The sequence below is a fragment of the Desmodus rotundus genome, chromosome 5 (genome assembly GCF_022682495.2).
Source record: "Desmodus rotundus isolate HL8 chromosome 5, HLdesRot8A.1, whole genome shotgun sequence".
NCBI lineage: Eukaryota > Metazoa > Chordata > Mammalia > Chiroptera > Phyllostomidae > Desmodus > Desmodus rotundus.
In genome coordinates, this window is record NC_071391.1 from 152,874,603 (window position 1) to 152,898,403 (window position 23,801).

The following is a 23,801-nucleotide window of genomic DNA, read 5'->3' on the forward strand; positions in this document are numbered from 1 at the left end:
CAAAAAGTGCAAAGCCTTCATGCAAATCAGCTCTGCAGATAGATGCCTAGGGACTCATAAACTCCCAGGTTTCATCAGATACACCCAGACAATCCCAATTCTCTTTGGGCTCCGAAGATTTCTTACCTTACACAGCTGTCCGCAGGATTAGAGATGGGGCCTGTGAATCTCTGAGCCTGGTGCTTGGCAAGTGGTAGCTGCTCCATAAATTGAGGTGGTTGTGACAGTGGTGAAGGAGGAAGAAGAGGAAAAAACTAGAAGGAAAAGAGAAAGAGACAGGAAGGAGAAGACGGTGATGGTAATGCCGTCGTGATCACTCTTAGCCAGAGTCCATGCACCAGCCGCATCAGTGTTGCCGGGAAGCTTGTTGGAAATAAAGCATCGCAGTCCCCCCACCCCCACCTATTGAATCAGGTGGTTCCTCTGTACCTTAAAGTTTAAGAAGCTCCAGCCCACTGGCTCGCAGACCTGGCTGTGCACTGGAATCACCTGCGGAGTTTTGAAGACCCACAGGTGCTTGGGGCCCTGCTGCAGGGACTTGACTGTGATGGTGTTGGGTATGCGCTGGTGGGTGGGCTTTTGAGAAGCTCCCTGGGCTATTCCGAAATGGAGCAGAATTTGAGAACTACTGCTCTAACCTACTCTATCAGTTAGGATGTCATTCAGTTATGAGTAAGAGTGTCCATATTAAAAAAAAAAAACAAAACTCCAAAATACCCCAAACAAAACAAAAACATTTTGGATGAGGTAGTCCGGAGCCAGGACATGGCTTCAGGAAGTCTCCTGACCTGCCACCTTCAGTCCAAGACTGTTGTCCTCCTAGTCACAAGATGGTTGCTGCGCCTACAGGCATCTCATCTTCATTCCAGCAGAAAGAAAAAGGGATGGAAGAATGGATATGGGCACAGTGGACATTCAAAGACCCCGACTAAGTCCACTCTCCCTTAGCAAACTTTCTTGGAAGCCCCACCCAGCAACTTCATATTTCATTGGCTAGAACTGCATCATGTGGCTACACATAACTGCAAGGGAGACTGGAAAGCCAAGTATTTTAAGCTGACCATGATGTCATTCTGAACAAGAATTATAATTCTATTGTAAGGAGGAGGGAGTGAATGACTATTGGTCAAGAACCCAGCAGGGCCAGCCACACCTGCCTGGGATGTGCCTGGGCTCCAGTTTCTGCTCGAAGGGACACTCCTGGCCTCCAGATGATCGACACCACCCCCCTACCCCCAGCACCTCTGGGGAGGTTTTCTACCTACTAGACACCAACGTCCCGGCACTGCCTTGCTGCTCCCATCAGCACGGCCTCCATTGGAAATGAATTACCCTTCGGCAGGTGCCAGAGCGCCGGTGGCAGATCTTCCCACATCTCCCTAACATCTGACAAGGTCACGAGGGATGCTAGTGGCTGGGCAGGGGCCAGGGAGGCCACCTCAGTTCTCGGGGGCATAAAAGAAAGTGTGCCCTGCCTTGCTCCATCAAACGGGCTAATTTTCGCAAAAGTGTTTTGTATGTTGCAAGGAGTAATAGAGAGGTTGGGATGATGATGGTAAGAATGTTTTGGGGGGACCTGAAGGCTGAGCCCTACCCCCACCAGCTCTTTAATCTCCCCTGTGGTTAAGAAACAGTAAAAGGAAGCCCCCCCACCCCAAGTGGCCCAAGGCTGCAGGCCCTGAGGCTGTTGAGGTCCCAGGGGCTTGCCAGCGGCCCAGAGCTCCCAGCCCCCAGCCCTTTCCCAGGCTGCTCTGCCCTTGTCCACCCTCCCCGCCTCCAAAGGCGGGGAACCGTCCAGGACTACACTTTATTCCAGCAAATGACTATGTTTCCAGATGGCTTAGGACCAAAGCCATGTCACTTTGCTGCAGTCTCTGCATGTGGGAGCTGGGCCAGTAGGACGCCTGGGGACACTGCGGGGTCTGTGGGAGAGGCTGCAGATCTTCTCACCAGCAGGGCAATGTCACTGCGGTAGCTCACTGACTGCAGTCCTGGTGACAGGCCCTCTGCTCCCTCCGCCTGCTCTCAGCCATTACCCGTGGTGTGTGACGGCACAGCTGTCCAGCCCCAGGGGACAGCTGCCTGCTCAGGGAGGGAGGTGGTTAATTGCACCTTCCATGTCCATGTCCTGCCTCAGGGAACAGAGACAAAAGTCTTGGCCCTACCACTGAAGGGTCCTGTGACATCAGCAAATTCCTCCACTCTGCCCCAATGTAACTCCAGGTCTCCTTCAACAAAGCAGAATATTACCATTTCTAAGGTTTGCATCTTTGTATTGAAGGACCATAAAGTGAGAGAATTGAGCCTCTCTTATGCCTAATAAGCAACTTCTCTTTTCCAAACCCCATGCCAGCGGACTTCCATGTACTTTCTTACTAATCCTCACAGAAACTGTGGAGGTGCCGCTCTTGCCCATGTTACAGGTGGGCCGCAGGCAAAGAACTGGGACTAAATTTGGTGGCAGATGACAGGAACCCCAAGCGGTTTATGCAAGATCGCTCCCAAGATCTCCGGCAGCTGCATGTGTTTCTCTAACATGCAGAGTCACAGAGGCAGGAGCCCACGGTGGCTGTGCAATGACGGGGACCCAGGTTCCTCCTGTTGTGTTGCCCCATCCTCCATTTCCAAAGTCACCTCATTGTCCCAAGGGCTATGCCTTCTCTTTTTTAGACTTTCCCAGAAGTTGATAGCGCTGCTTCTTGCATCTCATTGGCCAGAAATCAGTCACGTGGCCACATCTAGCTGTAGGGGAGACTGGGAAATGTCATGCTCATTGTGGATGGTCACATGCCCAGCTACAAATCGGACAATTTATTACAATAAGTCATGAGAAGTTAACAGATTGCCTGAGTTTGGTCTTGTCTCCATCACTTACCAAAATGTGACCTTGCGTGGTTCATTCACTCACTTGCTCAGCAAATGCTCATTGGGCAGCTATTCCATTCTAGACACTGTCTAGGAGCTGGGGGCACAGCAGTGACCAGAAGACAAACTTTCTGTCCTTGTGGAGTTTACATTCTGGTGGAGGGACATGAACGAGCTGGTGGGTGAAACCTAGTGTGCGAGGTAGTGTTTGGTGCTGGGAGGAAAGTAAAGCAGGAAAAAGGACGTGCCATTTCAGATAGGTTCTGGGTAATGCCCTGGTGAGAAGCTGGCATTTGAAGGAAGACTTGGGATCTCTGGGTGAGAGTGTTCCGGGAGCAGAACGACGGTGCGGAGGCCCTGAGGCCGGGGCACGGGCTGGCCCCGCTGGCCCCGTGGGGGAATGGCAGGCCGGCAAGTGAGGGCAGGGCAGCGCTTGGGGACTGCCATCTTCAGGGCCTGGGGTGCTGAGGGAGGACTGCAGGAGGATCCATAGCATCGCTGGCTGCTGAGATGAGAATAGACTGAAGGGGGCAGCCGAGAGTAGGGAAACTGCGAACCTATGGTGAGGTGACGAGGTGACGGTGGCTGGACCAGCGGGGAGGCAGTGCTGTGGTGGGGAGAAGTGAAGAGGCTGGGTTTACTGTCCTCTGAAGGTAGAGCTGGGAAGATTTCCTGGCATGTGAGCTGTGGGGGAAAGGGACGGAAAACTCCAAGTTTATTGGCGGGCGACTGGAAGAGTAGAGTTGTCCATTTGCCGAGAAGGGCACAGCTGTGAGTGTGGCAGGTTTGGGCGCAGGGTGAAGGCGGGCCTATGAAGAGTTTGGGTTTGGACAAGTTGAATTTGAGAGACCAATTAGACCACGTGGAGAGGGCAGGAAGGCAGGCGGGAATATACGCACCTGGAGTTCAGGGAGAAGCCCAGACTGGAAGTATGAATTTGGGGACATTTAAAAGCAGGAGACTGAACTGAGATTAAGAAAGTATGACTATTTAATCTCTGTGTGCCTCAGTTTCTCTGCCTGTCTTAGGAGGATTAAATGCAGAGAAATATAAAGTGCTTAGGCCACGGCCTGGTGCACCTGTGCGTGTCATGGTGGTAATTACACTAGCCTAAGCATGCCTAAGAGTCCGCTGCATGGCTGATGAGTGGTTTAGGGACTGTGTCGGGTGTCCTAGGGGAGGGCTGCCTCATTCTGGCACTCAAGGACCTTCAAAGCTCAGCCCACCTTCCAGACCTAACCTCTGACCTTCTCCCAAGCCTTGATCCCCTCATACTGGACTGGTCACTCCAGCACTGCTCCTTCTCTGCCGCTGACCCTGACCCCTTCTCCAATCACCATCTCTGCAGGCCCAAGCTCTTTACTGCTTCTCTGATGCCTCCTCCTCCAAGAAGTCTCCCTCATTTGCACCCCCAACTCCAACCAGGCATGAAGTTGCCCATCTGGAAACCCTTGAAGTCCTTGGGGTGCCTGTTCCCCTCTCCCTGGAGCCAAGCTGCTTGGGTGCCAGGTGGTCTTCCTTTCACCCCCAGCCTGGGAGGACCTTGTAGGCAAGAACCGGCCTGGACATCTCTGCACCCAGTGCAGGGTCACAGGAACAGGTGCTTGTGCCTATGTCCTCGGCTCCACACCCAGCCTGGCTCCTGGTCTCCCCTGCCGCCCACGCCCTGACACCCAAAGACCTACTGGCTTGTGAGCTCTGAGGCCAACGTTTTCACAGCACAGGGGTCGACCCGGGGCTCAGGGACCAGCGGAGCCTGTCCGAATCCCTGCCTTTCCACTTATGGCAGCGTGGATGACACCGCTGTGCCTCGGTTTCCCTTTGGCCCAGTGAAACAAATAAAAGATTGATGGTGAAAATTCAGTGACTTAAATCAGGTGAAACTCTCAGGACAAATTTGAACAGGTACACACTAAATCAATGTTTCTTCTTCTTCTGTTGCTGCTACTGCTGATGCTGCTGATGCTGCTTCTTGTTTATCATGTTATGAGGCACCACCTTCATCTGCAGCCTGCCCTGTGTGGTAGCGCCCCGCTCCTCAGGCCTGCCTGGTCTCGCTGAGTGCCAGGTTCTAAGCTCACCGGTGACAGCTGGCTTCTGCAGGGCATCCCATAGGCTGGTGGGAGCCTGTGGGTCCTTTCTCTCAGGCCATGCCTCCTCCTTGCAGATTTTAATGAGAATGGCTTCATCGATGAGGAGGACCTGCAGAAGATCGTCCTGCGACTGCTCAACAGTGATGATGTGTCGGAGGACCTGCTGACCGACCTCACAAACCACGTGTGTGCCGTGCTGCACAGGCCAGGCTGGGACAGGCAGGCACCCAAAGCCCCGGATGCGGGCAGGGAGGTGCCCTGAGGGATGGGCACATGGCTGGAGGCCACTACCTCCCAATTTTCTGTCCTTCCTCCAGGATCAGGCCTTCCTTCCATGACTCCCTTCCAGGGTCCCCAGAGCAGTGTGCCAAGCCACCCACTCCAAGGGTCGCTCTCACCAACACTGTAGTCAGGTGGCCCAACAGCAGCTTGGCAGCAAATGAATACATCACATCCTCCCCTTCCCACATTTTCCCAGCATAACATAGTGGCCAGGGGTCCTGGCTTGACAGCCCAGAATGTGACAGGACATGAAGGTCGCCGCGTGAGCCCAACAGGGCACGGCCCCCCTTGTCCTAAGACCATGAGAACCTGCGAGGGCTTTTGTCTGAATGGGAACTAGAAGCAAAGCCAACCCCTTGAAGGGTCATTGCTGCCTCCACGACCTGACTGGGCCCCTTGCAGTGCAGGGCGCCTGCTTGTGGCCAGGTGACAGGAGTAGGTGGGGGTGGGGAATTACCGTGTTCACCCCGCACCCATTCTCACTGCCAAGTTTGTGCTGGAGGCACCTAGAGGGTCCTTCTGTGATGAGACCCGCCCATAAGGCCCTGGACCTCTGTGCACAAGACCTGATTTCTCTGCACTTTGGTCCTTGTCTGGGGTGGCGGTGGCAGTTGGGGAGGAGAACCCTGCCACACAAGGGGCCAGGGGACTCTGGGATGTGCATGAAGCCTCTGGCAGGGAGCCTCTGCGGGCAGTGTCTCCCCCGCCCCCTGAGCCCCATCTCCCGTCTCACACCCGACCCCCTCTGCTCTCTGCTCTGTCGACACGGTGGCCAGGTCCTGAGTGAGTCGGATCTGGACAATGACAACATGCTGTCTTTCTCTGAGTTTGAACACGCCATGGCCAAGGCCCCAGACTTCATGAAGTAAGGTGTTCTGGAGTGGGGCTGGAGGTGGGGGTGTGCCCAGCAAAGTAGGGGACAGGAAGGGCCCCCCAGTCTCTCGTAGGCCAATGGGTCACCTCTGTCTTCCCAAGGTGGTCATGAGTTTCCGGGGCACTTCGCAGGTTCTTTCAGAATCAACAAAACTGGAGCACCTGGGAAATTAGATAACCTGGCTCCAGGGAGCAGGGTTTTAACAGGCAAAGGGAGGGCTGCATCCAGGCTTTGTAAATGACATGCATGGTCCAGACTTCAGGTGCTGCCCCCTACAGCCAGCAGCACACCTGCGTGCGGCTCCTAAAGCCCACTGGGCTCTGGGACCCACCTGGGGAGCTGCCTCTGCTGCTGCTGGTCCTTTGTCTTCCCCCACAATCTCCAGGGGTCACTAGGAGTTGGGGGATGTGCAGAGGGATGTGAAGATGGTGGTGGTAGAACTCAGAGAAGAATTAAAGCATTTTTAAACCTTGTTTCAGGCAGAAAGGGGCCTTAATGGTCTCGCCTGGTCCAAATGCCCTCGAGATAAATGACCATCTCCACGTTTGTTAGGAGCGTTCCAGGTATGGGGAGAGCGCTGACCCCGGAGGCAGCCTGTTCGAGCCCCTGCAGTGCTGAGCCGGCATCTCTGGGCCTGTGCCTGCTACTCCTGGGCCCTATTCTGCCCTCGGTCTCATAGTCTGGGAGATTTTGAGGGCAAGAAAGAATGCCCACTCAGAACGATTTAACAAACCAATCAGAATAGAACAAACACATCTAGACCTCAGAGAGCCCCGGCCAGCAACCCAGGATAGCTCAGTGCCCAGTCTCTGCCTCTCTCCTCAGCAACTCCCTCCTTAGCTCTGCATGCAAAGCAGCAACCCCTGCCTCGTCAGACAGGGGCCAAATGTGGCCTCCACACAGCAGTCATCTCCTCGACTCCAAATGACCCTCAGGGACTCCTAAGTAATGTCCTTCAGCCGTGACTCCAAAGGGGCACAAGAGGTCAGAGGGGGTGTTAGACCTGCAGGCTCGAAGTGGCACATGGGTTCTTCCAGCTCTTTTCGGATTCACTTCTGGGGATGCTGATGTGGCCACAGACACCTGCTCCAGAGACTTCGATGGGACCACTGGAACTTGGGATCCAACCCCTTCCAGGCTCTAGGGGACTTGGTTTAGAAGTATGACTTTTTTCCTGCCCCTCCCTCCCTTACAAAATATTGTTTATTTAATAAAGCAAAGAAAAGTCTTTTCTTGGCCCCATTAGTTCATCTTTTTTTTGTAATCCAGGGTCCCATAGAAGTTTGTTTGTTTGCTTGTTTTAAATAAGAACCTCTTGTTCCAGGGGTTAAGTTTGCCGATGATGCCAAGCAAGCTGGAATGTTCTGTCTTTCAGAGGACAGGCTTCAAATCCCAGCCGCCATCACAGCAGGGACTGGGCCAAATGGGTGAAATTCCCTGGGAAGAGACAGGGCCTTCCCTCTCTTCGCTGGATCCTGCCGCCCTCCAACCCCGCACCTGTCCTCGAGTCTCTCTGTGACGCCTGTACAGAGGGGCGCTCAGAGCGGTCATTCCATCGTGGCCCCCTTGGCACCCCCAGGCCCTCGGGATGTGACAGTGTGTGACCATGAATCAGGGTTTATTTGCTTTGTTATCTGGCCAAGGCCTGGAAAGAATTTGGATCCCACAGGAGCTCTTTGGGGTCCAGCTGGCCAGGGACTCCGGGACATGGGAGAAGCCCCTTCTGGGGTTCTCTGAGGGCTGTCAGATGCCTCTCTGATGGGAACATGGTTTCTCGTATCCACACTGTCCCACAGGGAGGGGTCTGAGCACTGGCCCACAGGGCAGGCTGGTCTCCCCCTCTGTACTGAACCCACAGTGGCCCCTTGCCTGCAGGTCCTGACTTGCCTTTCGGGGGTAAGAAGGGCTCTGTTGCTGGATGGAGTCGCTGGATCAAATCCAGGAGATGCTGCAATGTTGGAGGGCTCCTGCTGGCCTGCGGTCCCCACCTCAGGTCCTGCCCTTTGAGGGGCTGTCACCCTGTCCCTTGTCCCAGGCAGGAGGGCTCCCAGGAGGTGGGAGTAGCAGCCTGGTGAAAGAAGACACTCCAGACCCCTGGATTCCCAGGCCACCTCAGGCATGTGACCTCGGAAGCCACTCCCAGTGTCCACGTCTGGCCTAGAGCTTCCCGAAACATAGAGAGTCCTTGAAGAGTGGCTTAGTCTAGGTCGCTCCCTCCTGTTCCCTTCTAGATGGTCCCAGGGTGGATGGCAAATCAGTGTGTCCATGCCAGTCTGGGCAGGACACAGGAAGGTGCACTTCTCCTCAGGGCACCACAGGGTCCTTTGGGATCCAAAGGGCTGCATCAGCCCTGCACCCAGTCTCCATCTGGACCACAACCAGGGCCTGGGAGGAGTCAGAAAGACCTGGGTTCAAGTCCTGGCTGTGTCATTTCCAAGCCATGTGAACTCGGGCAACTTCTCTGGGCCTCAGGGTCTACCAGGGGCCCCACTGCTGTTACAGGGTGTTGTATGGACCACGTAACGCTGAGCCAGGGCTCAAACGGGAATTCCTTTGCATGTGACACCCAGGTCAATAGTCTGGGATCACTTCACCCTCATTCGCAGACATGGGACCATGGGGCTTCCTCGGTTATGCCACTGGAAGGTATCTCTGCACCTGTGCGACCTGCCACCAAGTCTCGGGAGCCCCCCAGTCCCCAGTTCTCCCCCTGCACATCGGGGGAGAGGCGGGCGAGCAGCTCACTGGACACTGCTTTTTCTTGGCTTGAAGCCCCATGGGCTGAGCTTTCCACAGCCCTTAGGACACTGTGCTGTGTGATCCTCCGATGCTGTCCTGCTGTGGCCAAGAGCTCCTGGAGGAGAGGAGTGTTGGGGAGTCATGGCTAATCATTTTATTCCAAAGAGCCAACCTGGCTGAGGCCACGACTCTCAGGCATCATGCTCTGAACTCAAAGTAGGAGTCTCTCTTCTGCCGCTCCTGTGAGGAGACCCTCTTCCCTGATGGGAACGTCTGGTAGGTCTTCAGGTTGTCGGGCGACATTCGTAAAAGGTGCCACTTATCCTTCGGGCTCAGTGGAGGCCTGGGGGTGAGGGTGGAGGCAGTGTTAGGTGGTGTGCCAGGGAGGGAGGGTGTGAAATGCCCCCCACAGCCTCACCTGCCCATTCCCTAGCCCATGTGGCCCCTCGCCCTACTGGCTGCGAATCAGTTTAGCATCTGGTAAGTCACCCTGCCCTTGACACAGGTTACATTCGCACAAGAGTAGAGCGGTTAAGAGCAGGGACCCGGATGGCAGGCAGACCTGGAACAGATTCAGGCCCAGCTGCCACCGGAAGTGTGCGCACACAAATGAACTGATGTTGGTACTTCCCTCTTAGCTCTGTGTTGAGGCGTCAATGAGGTAATGCATATAAAGCACTTAGCATAATGCTGCAGGAGGAGCAAACGCTCAACCGATGTTATAAGGAATGTTGATGGTGATGGTGATGGTGGTGGTGGTGGTGGTGGTGGTGGTGGTGGTGATGGTGGTGGTGATGGTGATGATGGTGATGGTGTCGATGGTGTTGATGGCGATGCAACTCAGGAAAGGGCAGGAACTTGCCCCAGGCCTCAGAGGCAATCAAGGAAAGGGCTGACTGCAGGTGGTGACCCTCTCCCTCCCAACCACCTGGCTGGCCCTCTGCATTGGACATGAAGCCACCAGCACAGCACAGGATGCCAGACAGTCAGGAGAAGAAACTAAGCTGGGTGACGTGGGCTCCCTGCTGCTGTGGGAGATGCAAATCCCGCCCAGAGCAGTTTCAAGAGGAGGTGTGGCCCCAGGAAAGGCCCCACACTGTCTCCAGCTTTGGGTTGACTCAGAGCCACCCCAAGGGGGGAGATGGCTAACCCAGGGTCCTAGAGGTGGCGTCAGGAGGCCTGGGTTCCTCCAACCAGACTTGCCACCTGGCACAAATTTCTGAGGCTATTGCTAAGCCTCAGTTTTCCTGTTTATAAAATGGGCTCATCTATCTTGCAGAGGGGAATCTAGAGAGGCGGTTAAATCTGTTTCTTTAAAAGAATCATTAAACTCTATGGAAAGGGTTGCTGGTTTATCAACAGTGATCATGATGAGACCCGGGGCTCGAGGCAAACCAGGGGTCAGCAAGGAGTTGGAAACCCAAGACCTGCCCACTGACATCCCGATGCCCCTGAGCCCCCGATGCTCCCAACCCCACTCAACACCTTCATGGTACAGACTTCTGATCTCCCTGCCTGGGCAACAGGCATCGGGAGGGAAAGTGAGGCAACTGGGTGCCTGGGACATCTTGCAGGGAAGAGCTGCCTTTCCCTGGGGGAAAGAAAGCCCTCCCAGATAAAAGCAGTCAGGTGCAAGCATGGAAGAACTTTCGTATTTTGCCAGGTGGACAGTTGGACTTTGAAAGCTATTTTCAAGTCCCTAGGAGAACATTTTCCAAGTCCCATTGGGGTTGGGAACACGGGTTCCCTATTCTACATACTGTCCTCCACATCCACCAGAGGGCAGCAGCTCCTCGCTGCTCAGGGCAGCTGTACCCGCTTTGGACAAGTGCCAGGGCAAGGGAAGAAACCTACAGATTCAGCCTAGCAAAAATCGTGGGGTTTGCATCTGGCTAGGAAAACGCTCTTCCTGGTTCAGCCCATTCAGGTTCCTGGCATCCTGAAGCTTCCAGAATCCTGACCCCCTTGCTCTGTAACTGTCACCCTTCAGAGCAAAGGCTCTTTAGGGCAAGATCCTGGCTCATGTCTCCATTTGGGGTGCCTGCATGCCTGGCTGAGCCCAGGTGCCCTGTGCACATGTGCTTGTTGACTAGATGGATGGAGGGAAGGCAGGCACTCACAGGTCGGTGGGGATGGGGTACCGATCCCTCTCCTTCACAGGCAGCACGAAGTAGGGGACACGAGGCACCATGTCAGTCTTGTCTCGATAGTGCTCTCGATGCTCCTGTGCCATCTATGGTTTAACCCGGAAAGAGACGAACGTTTGTTAGTGGGCGGGAGTGACCTTGGGCACCTGCAGTTCCCGCCTGGTTGCACTTGAGCAGGGGTGGTATTTGTCTCCCCTAATGCCCCTGGAGGGGTCCCAGCGTGGCGAGCTCCCTGAGCCTGGCTTCTCACCTGTCTAATGGGGATAAGACCAGGCACCACACCGGCTTTGCTACAGAGAGCAAATGACACAAATGACCAGCAGAGGTAAGGTATGTGAGGCCCAGCACAGCAGGTGACACAGGTAAGTCCGTGCGTTCCTTCCTCCCTTCCCCTCCCTCCTGGATGGAACACGCTCTGCGTGACAGCCAAGATGGAGAGCAAAGGCCAGCGCAGGCCCACTGAGCCACTCCCACAGCTCCTCAGGTCTGACAGCATCGGCCTGGTCCTCTCCCTGGAGCTCCCCGGGCACCCGTAACCTTGACCATCCTGGAGGGCGGTTTGCAGGGGAGACAGTGAGGTTTCCAGGAACAAGCAGAGAATGGGCCCGGCCCCTACTAGGGTAGCTGAGTGCCGGTGACGGCCGAGGCGTGTCTGAACTGGGGCTAGAGGAGCAGGACAAGGGCACTGGGCTATGGGCAGGTCCCCTCCACTTGCCTCTAGGGCATTTAGGGCCCTGTCTGGGGCTGAGGACGACTTGGGGCACGTCCTCAGAGGCCTGTGGAGCAGGAGGTGTCAGGTGGGCACCTGGCTCCAGGTGGGCAAGTACAGCCGAGAGCAGACTCGGGGCCGGGGCCGGGTGGAGACTTGCTGGGCCCTTTGTGCACGCGGTATTCATCTGGGGGAGTTTTCTGCCTTCACTCAGGCAGGGGGTAAGCAAGGGTCCACAGGGCCAAGAGGCTACAGGGCAGCGGCGAGGGCAGGCACCCCCAAAGACTCTGGCTCTCCCAGCAGTGGGGGAGCCAGGACTGAGTCACTGGAGCCCCTGGGGGAGGGGAGATCTGAGAAGCGAGTCTGAGCCCTCTCCTCAGGGCCCCTCGCCTAGCTCACTGGGCGCCCTGCTGGCTCAGGGGCTCTGTGAGAGCAAATGATGGTATTCTGGGGGTGAGAGGCCTCCCCAGCCCCAGCCCACCTGGTAGAAGCGGTAGAGCTCGGTGGAGCGGTCACTGTCCAGGTTGAAGCGGGTGTAGCTGGGCCTCTGCAGCCAGCGGGCCCGGGCGTGGGAGCGGCTACACAGCACAAGGTCGGGGTTTGGGGAGAAGATGGTTGGGAAGTGGCCGCCTTTGCTGAAGGGAGTGTGGCTGTTCTCCAGGGCTGCATTGCGGTGGTCCTGGAAGTACTTGAGAGTGGCGTTGCCATAGGTGGAGCCGAAGGAGAAGTCCAAGCCGGGAACATGGCCTTTGTACCTGTGACAGCAGTGAGGGGTGGGGAGGAGGAGGTCAGGGAAGGGCTCCAGGGCCACCTCCACAGGGGGCCCTTGAAACCTGGGGGTGAGGCCACTGGGCCTGTGGGTCACCTCTGAGCCTCGAGAGGCTGCCTAAGGCTCACTGCCCAGCTCGGGGCCCTGGGGGAAGCACAAGTGAGAGAGACTGTGGACCCCTTCTTTCCCTAGACCTCCAGGCTGGTCACGTCTCCAGACCAGAGGCTTACACAGGGGCCAGAACTCTGGGGTCCTTGTCCTGACCCCCTCAGCAAGGCCGTTGGCAAGTCACTGTCCCTCAATGGCCCCCTTCAGGGGCTGGTCTGGAGATGCTGAGGTCTCCTGCAGCGCCCCCAGGGTGGCCCTGGAGGAGAGGAGAGCTGCTCCACCACCACCAAGTCCTGGGTTCCTCCATTCCAGGGACTTGCCCTGCACCCGAGGCTACAGAATGGTGAGGTCTTTGAAGCCAGCTCTTCAGCGCTCCCTCGGAGGGCGGCTTTGGGCTCCAGTCTGCTCACTGGTAGAATGGGCGCTGGCTTACAACTAGGCGGTGAAGCATGACTTCCTTCTCTTCATCTTCAAGGGAAGGCAAGAAAGCTAATCACAACGACTGACCTTCCCAGTGCTCTCCACTGCCGGCAGAGTGTAAAGAAGAGTCCCTCCCTGCTGGCTGGCACCCCCCCGCCCCCGGCCCTGCCCTCAGCAGCTGTGCCTTCTAGAATCTTGCAGCTTGAGTTTGCCTGGGCCAGAGCAGGGAGAGATCAGTCCACAGAGCAGGCAGCAAGTGGGGAGCCTCCCTTCAGCCTCACCTGTCTTGTCCCTGGGCAACTCTGCTCTCGATACCCCGACCCGGGGGGTCCTAACCCTCTCCCACCTGCCTCTGCCCTTGTGCTGGTCTCTCCTGAGTTCCTTGCCGGTGGCCATGTCTCCTGATTTGAAAAGACGGTGAGCTGCTGAGTGCCTGTGAGCCTGTGGGCTCCCCATGGCCACTACCAGGACAGAGTTCTCCGAGTTGCCAAGGCTCACCCTTCCTGCCTCCACTTCCCCCCATCGGCCCCTCCCTGTTTCACTCCACCTCTGCCCTTCCTCCTGGCCATCTGCAGTCGCTCCTTCCCTCTTAGCTTCTCCCCTTCTGCCTACGAGCGTGCACATTTTCCGGCATTTTTCCTAGACTGGGAACGCCTCCAGTAAGCTGTGTTTTCTCACGTACCATCCATTCTCTTCCTTTGTTTTTAAATTTCTCTAAGGAATCCTCTGGAACTTCTTCATTTCTTCCTCTCCTACTCTTTCCATGACCTCACTCAGTCTGACTTCTGACCCACCACTAAACGTGAACCTGCACTTTTTCATTAAAGCCACATAAGGTCCTCCAGTTGCCAAGTCCAATGTCCTTCACTCACTGTAACATTTGCACCGGAGGAAACTCAATGGAAGAAACAACCTGAGAAGCAGAAGCAGAGCTCCTGAGCGTTCTCTGTGCTGGGTTTGAGACTTAATAACAGTATGAGTTCACTAAAGCCAACAATCAAAGCAAGCGGTAGGGAGATGCCTCTTCCTCCATCTCAATGAGCCCTTCCACGAGGAGGGAGCCCCCCACGAGGTCTCTGTCCCCCACTTGCTCTTCTATGTAGAAGGTGAAGGAACACTGGTGAGTGGAAGGGAAAACACAGGGCTCGTTGAAGCCCACCCCTCCTTCCCCCTTTCCTTGGAAGCAAGGAAGCCCCCTCAGCACCCTCATGCCCTGTTTTGGATGGATACACTCCACTCTCGGGAGGAAAGCCTGCCCCGGCCCAGCCCTGCCGACTCAGCCTGGGCTCAGAGCCTTGTCCCCACTCTCTGCTGTGGCTCTTTCATCTCATTTCTCAAGTGGTTCAGAACACAGAGAATGAAAGAGGTGCTGGTCCCCAAGTCCTGCCAACCCCCAATAACGCGACATAAATAATAATAATAATAATAATAATAATAAAGTGACAGAAGGAATACGAGACCCTAGAATACCAGACTGGCCAAGTGGTCACTCAGGTACAAAGGAAGTTGCCAGTCCTTCCCCAGCAGGAAAGGACTGAGAAAATAAAGCCCCCCTGGCCTCTTCGGGAACATGGAGTCCAGTGACAAAATGCCGCCAATCAGAGATGATGCACAGAAAAAAACCAGTAATGTAGCAACTGTTAGAATGACTGGTGGTTAGCTTCAACCCTACCTAAGGATAACACTAGGGAGAGTAACTAGGTGAAGGCTGGTTGCAGGACAGAATGTAAGTGTTATAATCCTGGCAAAGAAAGAACTAATTTAAACAACTATTGGGGAGTGGGTGGGGGAGATGGGAATGCTCTTACTATGAATTTCTAAGGCAGGGTTAGCACGCGGCATGTAAAACCGGACTGTGCCGCTAAACACACGCACACATATGCACATGAACACGTGCACACATGTGCATGTGCACACACACACATATAGAGGCACATACAACATCAAGACTCTAACCCCGCCATGGTCTCTATAGTCTCTCTCTCTCTCTCTCTCAGACAGAGCCTTTATGAACTAGTGTCTCCTGTGATGAATGAGCATTTACCTGAAGTCCGGCCCTTTCCCCATTTTACTTCAGTACCCTTCTCTTCAGCTAACCCTTGTAAGAGTACACTTCACACTCAGGCAGCAAATGCGTATGGTCCTCTTTTTGTACAATTGCTCCGTCTCTCTCCCCATCCACCCATCCATCTCGTCTCTGATCTGACTATACATGTAGCGAGAAACCTGGACTGAAGTCACCAGATGCTAACTCTGGGGGATTCTAGGTGTGGATTAAGGGATGTGGGGTTGTTGCTTTCTTCTTTGTACATGTACTTGTTGTTTTAAGAGTCAGGATGGCATTAAGAGTTACTTTATTGGGAACCTACTGTGTGAAGCACAGGGCTAGGTGCACAGGGAATCACAAAGGTCCACGTGGCTCAGCCCCCCTTCCCCGAGCCTCCCCCCGCCCCCATTCAGTGCTCATTGAGCCATGGGGCGTGTGTGCAGGGGCTGTGCTGATGGTCAAGGCTCTGATGCTATTAAAGGAGAGGAGACCCATTCCCACACAGTGGGGGGTGGCGGAGCTCCATAAAGGGGACCCCACTGGGTGAGGCTTTGAGGAGAGCCCCAGTGTGGAGGGGGACAAACGGGGGTCTGGCTCTCTTCCCCTGCTCACCTTCTAGGTGCTCGTGTTACCCCAGAGTTCTCTCCTCTTTCCAGAGCCCCACTGCCTCCGGGGGGGCTCATGTGTGTCAGACTCCCCAGGCCAGGTCACCCAGATCCGCACCTCTGGTCCGACCCTCCGCCCGGCGAAGATGCACGCACCCAGCTGTCCACTCAGGGCTCGCTCTCAGACTCCCCACTTAGAGTGACTGAGAGTAGCCTGCTCCTCCTTCTGGATACCCTGGTCCTGGTTAAGGCCACCCCACCCACCAGAAAGCACCAGGGGTCACCCAGCTGTCCTCCACAGCCAACCCTCCTTGAGTCTTGCTTGCGCTCCCTCGTCAGTGACTCTCCCACGATCCTCCTCCGTCCCACGGCTACAGGCCTTCCTCTTCGCTCACTGGACAGTCTCGGATCTCCTAGCTAGGGTCCTGGAGCAAGTTCTGTCCCCCCCAGCCTGTCGTCCACACCGATGCCAGGTCGCCGAGGCTGATGGCTCTCTTACCCCGTCCCCACAGACGCCCTAAGCCCAGGAACGTTACTGGCATCTCGGGGGCCCCACATGCTCTCGAAGCCTGCAAGCCTTCACATGCACTTCTTCTCCTGGTGCCTCTTCCCTCCCGCCCCTCAGGGCATTTCCCACCCACTCCCAGAGCCAGGGCTCTCTGCCACCTTCGCTGACCACACGACCTCTACCAATATCTCCGCTTCCCAACAGGATTATCCTTCATCCACACAGACCTGTTAGTTCATTTCCTCTGCTAATCTGCGTTCTCCTGTATCCCCAGCACCTGCACAGCGCCTGACATGTGACAAGTGTTCAATGCACGTTCACCGGAGGAGGCAGAAGTCCAGAAACCCGGGGGTACCACGTCTTAGAATGCTGTTTCCAAAGGGGCTTGTCTCTGTCACAAAGCATCCCACCCACGGGGACGTTTGCACTCCTTCGAAGAAAGTAGCTATAGAAATGTGACGTGTTCTTGTGATTCTTCTCTTTGCCACCCCCAGGCTCTCTGTGTACTCCTCCTCTGCTCCCCGCTTCTCCGCCTTCTCCGAATGCCAAGGTATTTGCATTCCAACAGAATAGGAGCCCGCTCCTCCGCACCCTCCTAAGTTCTGCCTGGATTCCAGACTCCGTGCAGAACTTGCTGCTTGGGGAGGGGCACGTGCAAGTGTCCACATTTATTTAGCACTCCGTGGGCATGCCTTGGCCACCTCGGCTGTGTCCCTTGTGTGCCCCTGCGTCTGTGAGCCTGGAGCATGACCCCATGCAGTTCCACTGGAGAGCCTTCCAAAGGCCTGTTTTGTTGGTCACGTGGCAGGGCAAGGTGGAGAGGAACAGAGGGGAATGGCAGGTCTGGCAGGGCCTCAGACAGTCCCTGTTGTGCCACCACCCCTCCTCCTTGATGCCTTCACCACTCCCCCGCCCCTCACCCATCTGCACGCCACACGAGGAAGGAGCCAGTGCTCAGCCGGCCCCTGGGCAATGACCGCACAAGCATCCCAAAGTCCACTGTGGTCGGTTACGTGCGGATTGGGAGCAGCCCCTCCCTGCCACTTAATAGCACTGGTGGCTAACATGAAAATTAATTACCAGGAGCCACTGGGATCCCATGAGCAGCCCGATTAACTAATTAACTTGTTACCACTTAGCGTGCCCTCATTCCACATGCTCCCTCCTCTCCACAATGCCACCTGCTGAGCACAGTTCCGGTCAGATTCTTCCCCTGGGCAAAGCCCCCCAGGGCTCCCCATTGCCTGTGAAATCAAGAATAAACTGAGCCAGGCGCACAAGGGCTTGCTCAATTCAGGCCTCTGCGGAAGATCTTTGCCATCTTATCACCCACTTTCACACCGTAGTTTTCCCACTCCAGCCAAATGGGCCACTTGCTACTGTGGGCATGTATCCTGTCCTCACCCCCACCCCATGCTGTCCTCCAGCCACCCCTCTGTCCAGGAGATGCTGCTGTCCTCCTCTGCCCACACTGTGATCTCACCCATCCTCCAAGGAGTGTGTCAAATGCCCCATCCGCGTGGAGCCCCTTCTGACCCACCCAGGGGCCATGGCCGTTCGTTCCACCAAACTGTCTTTGCTCTTTGTGCCTCTGTTATGTCTCAGTTCATGCTCTGCTGTGTTGTAATCACCTGGGCCCTCAGTATAGTCTTTCCTTCAGAACTGTAGACGCAGTGGGGAGAGAGGGCTGAGCGCTGCTCATATCTCCACCCTTAGCATGCCTGGCACTTTGTAGTTGGTGCTCTGTAAATACCGTTGATTTGAACTGACAAGTGGAGGCACATTTTTAAGGGATAATGATTCCTCTGGAGAGAAGGAAGTTCCCTGTTCCAAAGCCCAGGTCCCCAGGGCCTGTGACCCCTGCTTTTAGGGGAAGTCTCCCCAGTTCCTCAGGGCCGGGTGAGGGGCACCGGTCACCTGTCTGGACACACAGGCCCTGCTGCACCCTCCTGCACAGAGCCCCTTCGTTTCACAGCCCAGGAAGCACTGGCCTGTCTTCAGGGCTGCCCCCCACTCCCCCATGAGCCAGAGCCTGGGCTGAAACGAAAGGGGCTTCGGAAACAGCTGCCACATCCTGCTTTCCCCTCCCCTGGCTGGCCGCCCAGCCAGCACCCCAGGAGGTGAGACCTCAGGCCTGAAGCAGTTGTCAGGATCAGGCAGAGGGGTCCCGGGGGCGGCTTGTACTGGCTCGTCCGGGCTCGAGGGAGCCGATTGCTAAATTTTCAGGATATTTGCACACCTGTTGTTAAACAAGCTACCATTAAAAATTAAATTACATAAAGTTACTATTACAGAAATGATATTAAAAACAAAGGTAGTAAATACTGAAAACTCATCACTTCCTAGGTATTTTATACACTTCACTGTTGTCTGTGTTCTTGAGGTAACTTCCGTCGACGGCATCTGTATGGTGGGATTCGTGTGACGCCTATTGCTGCGCATCCCTTCCCAGCTCCGTGTTTGGTGCATCGTGTTGACAGCTCCACTGCAGCTGTGGCAGGAGTATTTATAGCACAGACATGAGCGAGCCCTACAGATCAAGTCTTCTTCTCTCCAGAGACTGGGTCGCTACTCATTTGCCAGCACAAACTGGGTTTGCCCATCTGTTGTGTGGGGATTCTGGGGGAGTGGCACAGCCCCCTTGTGGGGCCACCCTCTTGACAATGGCAAGCTGTCAAGGCCCTGAGGCCAGGACCCAGCTCAGTGGCAGGTATGGGCACCGCTGCCCCTCCAGGCAAATGGAGGGAGGGACTGGGGGGCAAGTCCTCCTGCCCTCCCTCCCTCCCGGGCAGGAGCTGTGGGCGCCAGGGAGCAGAAGTAGTCTGGGTGTGAATGAACACATGGGGGGAGGTCACGTGCTTGCACAGAACTCCTGGGAAGGTGTGGTGGGAGACAGAGCAAGGGAAAGGAGGTCACCCAGATGTGACCTGCAAGCAGGAGGCACAGAGTGTCACTAGGCCAGTCTCATCCCTTCATAGGCTTTTACAGTCCCGGGGATGCTGACCCAAGCGCTCTCTGCTCACTGCAGGGATGGTACACAGGCCAGACAAAGGTAGGATGCTCGAGGACCATGCTGTCCGGAGCAGCCAGGAGTGCCCTGGCCAACCAGTCTGAAGACCAGCATCCCATTTCCCACGGTACCTGCAATCAGGTCATGAACAAACACCACAGGGGTCTGACTAAGGGTGACAGATAGCAATGGGAGGGACTGGGGGAGACTGGGGAGAGGGGATGTTGAAGTCACGAAGACCTGGCTGGGCAGCTTGCTGAATGACTTGGGGCAAGTTTCTCATTTCTCTTCTAGGTTGTTGTGAAGGGTTTTTAATAAAAAGTTCATAAAGAACCCAGCACAGTGCCTGTCACATAGTAGGTGCTCATAAATGGGGGCTCACAGTGCTGCTATAGGGCTTCAGTGACCTGGTTCCAGCCCAGCTCTTCCATTGCCAGCCCGGGGTTCAGGCAAATCCCCCCACCGACCTCGATAATGGCGTCAGAAACAGGAGAGGGCTGGGTTTCCTGACCTCTGAGGTCCTTAATGGTGTCAGAAACAGGAGAGGGCTGGGTTCCCTGACCTCTGAGGTCCTCACCAATGCGGGTATTCTCTGTCTCCATGAATGAAACGGGTAAGGGGGACAATTTGAGCATCAGAAGACACTGGTTGCACTGAAAATCCTGTGATTAATGTTAGAAAACACACACAAAAACAGTAATTACCCAAGTGTGGTGGGGACTCTTGGATTCTTTCATTAAGTTAACAAAATTGCCAATGAGGTAACATTTGGAAAGACAAGATGACTCAATTCATCCCCTCACTGACGGGGATCTTTAGGGAGAGTGTGCCCCTCCCAGGAAGACCCAGCTGAGAAAGCAGCGGGTCCAGGCTCAGCTGCTCAAACCAGCCCAGTGCAGGCTTGGAGCCTTGTCCACAACGCACTTGTTATCACAACCTCTAGACCAGTAACAGGACAGAGAGCTCAAGGAAACGCAGGCAGTGCTGCAAACAGAACAACATCGGGGATTGCTTCTGAAACAATCACTCCCCGCCCACCCACTCAGACCTAAACAGAGTGGGGGAACTGTGGGAGAGGGTTAAGTTCCACGTGGAGACTGTGGGGGGCTTAAGGAAAAAATATATCAATGTATCAAATCAATGTATCAAACCTTATGAGAGACACCCACAATGTGATATAAACACCACTCTCCAAGACTGCAAAGATGGACTTGAACTAATGTGCATTTACCCCAGACTGGGAACCCCTCAAGGGCAGCCCCCACCCTGTTTTTGTCTTAATAAAACACCTGGAATATCCCAAGCATTCAACATGTCTTTATCAAACAAATGCCGAAAGGAATGAAAGAACAGGAAAGTGTGGCCTGGCAAATCAGCGCTGCCCCATGGGAACCCAAGGAGCTTGTGAGCTCTCCAAGGTCCTGCCCATGCATGGGCTGGTTAACACTGCAGTACCAGCCCCTAGTTACTGCACCGCCTCTGTGTGCAGAAACGATTTTGATACCACAGCCCCTCAAATGTCTTGTTTGTCCTGCTTCAAAACAACCCAAACTTCACACTAACTATGTTATGGAATCTTGTGTGCATTTTTCAATGTTCAGTTCACAAGGGAGAGCATATTTGTTTTCCACCCACACGAAGATCTGCCTGTAGAACTCTCAAGACATTAAGTTCATTCACACACTCATTCATTCATTCATTCATTCATTCATTCATTCTGTACAGATGTGCTGAAACTGTGAAGGTTGCTTCTCAGAATGCAGCTTCTGCCTCAATGCCTGTGATAACTGGTAGGAGAGACAAGACAATCTTAGACCCTAAAGAGGAGGTTGGGAGTGGAAATCTCAGACACTTTGGGAGAAAGGGCAAGAAGGAAACAATCAGACTTGCCTCTTGGATGTTTGGAGTTTGAAAATATCCAGAGAAAGAAAAGGTAGGTTTGACCCTGCATCTGGAAATGCTAAAGACCAGGCAGTCCTGGGGGCTGGGAAGCTTTCAGAGCCAGCACACTGTGAGGATGCAGTGAGGTCACTGGGAGAGCTGACCACACACCCAAGGATAGGGCACACTACCGTCCTGCCAGTTTCGAGCCGCACCCCTAGGCACCCATTGGTCTCCTTAACTTTTTAAAAATATATTTTATCGATTATGCTATTATAGTTGCCCCATTTTTCCTCCCTTATATTCCCCTCCACCTTGTACCACCCCCCCACCATCATTCCCCCAACTTAGTTCATGTCCCTGGTTCGTACATATAAATTCTTCGGCTTCTCCATTTCCTATACTATTCTTAACCTCCCCCTGTCTATTTTCTACCTACCATTTATGCTTCTTGTTCCCTGTCCCTTTTCCCCCGTTCTCCCCACCCCTCCCCACCCCACTGATAACCCTCCATGTGATCTCCATTTCTGTGATTCTGTTCCTGTTCCAGTTGTTTGCTTAGTTCATTTTTGTTTTTGTCTTTTTAGGTTTGGTTGTTGATAGGTGTGTTTGTTGTCATTTTAGTGTTCATAGTTCTGATCATCTTCTTTTTCTTATATAAATCCCTTTAACATTTCATATAATAAGGGCTTGGTGATGATGAACTCCTTGAACTTGACCTTATCTGGGAAGCACTTTATCTGCCTTTCCACTCTAAATGATAGCTTTGCTGGATACAGTATTCTTGGATGTAGGTCCTTGCTTTTCATGATTTGGAATACTTCTTCCTAGCCCCTTATTGCCTGTAAGGTTTCCCTTAAGAAATCAGCTGATAGTCTTATGGGAACTCCTTGGAGACAGGTAACTGTCTCCTTTCCTCTTGCTGCTTTTAACATTCTCTCCTTATCTTTCATCTCGGGTAATGTAATTATGATGTGCCTTGGTGTGTGCTTCCTTGGGTCCAACTTCTTTGGGACTCTCTGAGCTTCCTGGACTTCCTGGAAGTCTATTTCCTTTGCCATATTGGGGAGTTCTCCTTCATTATGTTTTCAAACAACTTTTCAATTTCTTGCTCTTCCTCTTCTCCTTCTGGAATCCTTATGACTTGGATATTGGAATGTTTAAAGTTGTCCTGGAGGTTCCTAAGTCTCTCCTCATTTTTTTGAATTCTCATTTCTTCATTCTGCTCTGGTTGAATGTTTGTTTCTTCCTTCTGCTCCAAACCATTGATTTGAGTCCTGGTTTCCTTCCCATCACTGTTGGTTCCCTATACATTTTCCTTTATTTCACTTTTCATATCCTTCACTTTTTCCTCTATTTTTCAACCATACTCAATGGTTTCTGTGAGCATCCTGATTACCAGCGTTTTGAACTGTGCATCTGATAAGTTGGCTATCTCTTCATCACTTAGTTGTATTTTTTCTGGAGCTTTGATCTGTTCTTTCATTTGGGCCATATATATATATTTTTTGTCTCCCTGGGCCTGTTACATAGTAAGGAGCAGAGCCTCGGGTGTTTGCCAGGGTGGGGCAACCCTGTTGTGCTGTGGTGGTGTATGTGGGGGAGGGGACAGAGAGGGAACAATGCCACTTGCTCAGCTCTCTGTGGGCTGTCAGTCACTTCCTCCTCTACCTACAAGCAAATTGGGCCCTTGAGGTGCTGATTCCTGGGTGGTGGGGTTTGTGTATGTTCTAGGAGCATGTGGGTCTCTCCCATGAACTCTCTTGTGAGGGCAGGAATTTCTCCCACAGCCTCAACCTCCATAAGTTTTTACAGTCAGAAGTTTTGAGGCTTTATTTCCCCATGCTGGAACCCTGGATTGCGCAGTCTGTCTCACTCCCCAGTTGTTCCTCTGGGTTTATCCACACACAGATGTGGGACCACCCGCTCCACCAGCCACCACCTTGGCCACCCCGATCCTCCAGCCACTGCCTTGTCCCATGTCCTCTCCACCCCGGCTGCCTGTCTCTGCCCCTCCTGCCGGTCTGGATGAATGTTTCTTCTTTAACTCCTTGGTTGTCGGACTTCCATACAGTTGCTTTTCTGGCAGTTCTAGTTATTTTTTGTTTTTAAATTTGTTGTTGTCCTTGTTTTGGTTGTGTGAGGAGGCAAAGTGTATCTACCTATGCCTCCATCTTGGCCGGAAGTGTCCTTAGCTTCTTAAAGGACAAATACTAATGTTGCTCAAGTGCTGAGTGCCCAAACTGTGCTGGAGGCTGACAAGCCTGCTAACTTTTTGGAGATTTCTCACCTTCTTGCTCCTGCCTGGGGGTCTCCAAACTCGAACCCCATACCAAGTCTCCCACTCCTCCCCCTAACCCGGCCCCCATCCACTGGAGGTCCCCTTATCACGGCCTGGGTATATTCTGTCTCTGCCAGGGACTGACTTCCTGCCAAGGGGGATCTGGAGAGCCTCACCTCCGTGCCCAGTCACCGCCTGCTCGGAGCTCTCATCCGAGGGAGGAGGGACCACCCGGCTGGGTGGAAAATTGGCACCTCGGGTTCCTTCAAACCCCACAGATGTAGGGGCGGAGTTTGAACGACAGAGGAGGGTTTCGCGGGCAGGGGAAGGGAGAGGTGTCCCCCGGGGCTCCAACCTGCAGGTTCAGCCTGGGTGCGCTGTGGCCTTACCCTGGCATGAGGGCAGGGGGCCTGTAGGCAGCACTGAACTCGGTCACTAGGGTGCCAGCACTGTGGGAGGCCAT

At 54.2% G+C, this 23,801-nt stretch overlaps 2 protein-coding genes across 2 annotated transcripts in view; one reads left to right on the forward strand and one right to left on the reverse strand.

The window, feature by feature from the left end:
- CIB4 (calcium and integrin binding family member 4) overlaps positions 1–7,319 on the forward strand; it is a 44,078-nt gene extending 36,759 nt beyond the window's left edge. The window contains exons 5-6 of the mRNA XM_045189517.2: positions 5,033–5,142; positions 6,017–7,319. Of these exons, the coding sequence (XP_045045452.1) occupies positions 5,033–5,142; positions 6,017–6,109 (203 nt within the window). The 3' untranslated portion in view covers positions 6,110–7,319. The remainder of the gene's footprint in view (positions 1–5,032; positions 5,143–6,016) is intronic.
- Positions 7,320–9,051: 1,732 nt separating this feature from the next.
- Positions 9,052–23,801, reverse strand: CIMIP2C (ciliary microtubule inner protein 2C). The gene is made up of 4 exons (XM_024552916.2): positions 23,728–23,801; positions 12,191–12,464; positions 10,974–11,086; positions 9,052–9,196 (listed from the first exon to the last, which is right to left on the reverse strand). The coding sequence occupies exons 1-4, from the start codon at positions 23,799–23,801 to the stop codon at positions 9,052–9,054; spliced, it is 606 nt and encodes a 201-aa protein (XP_024408684.1).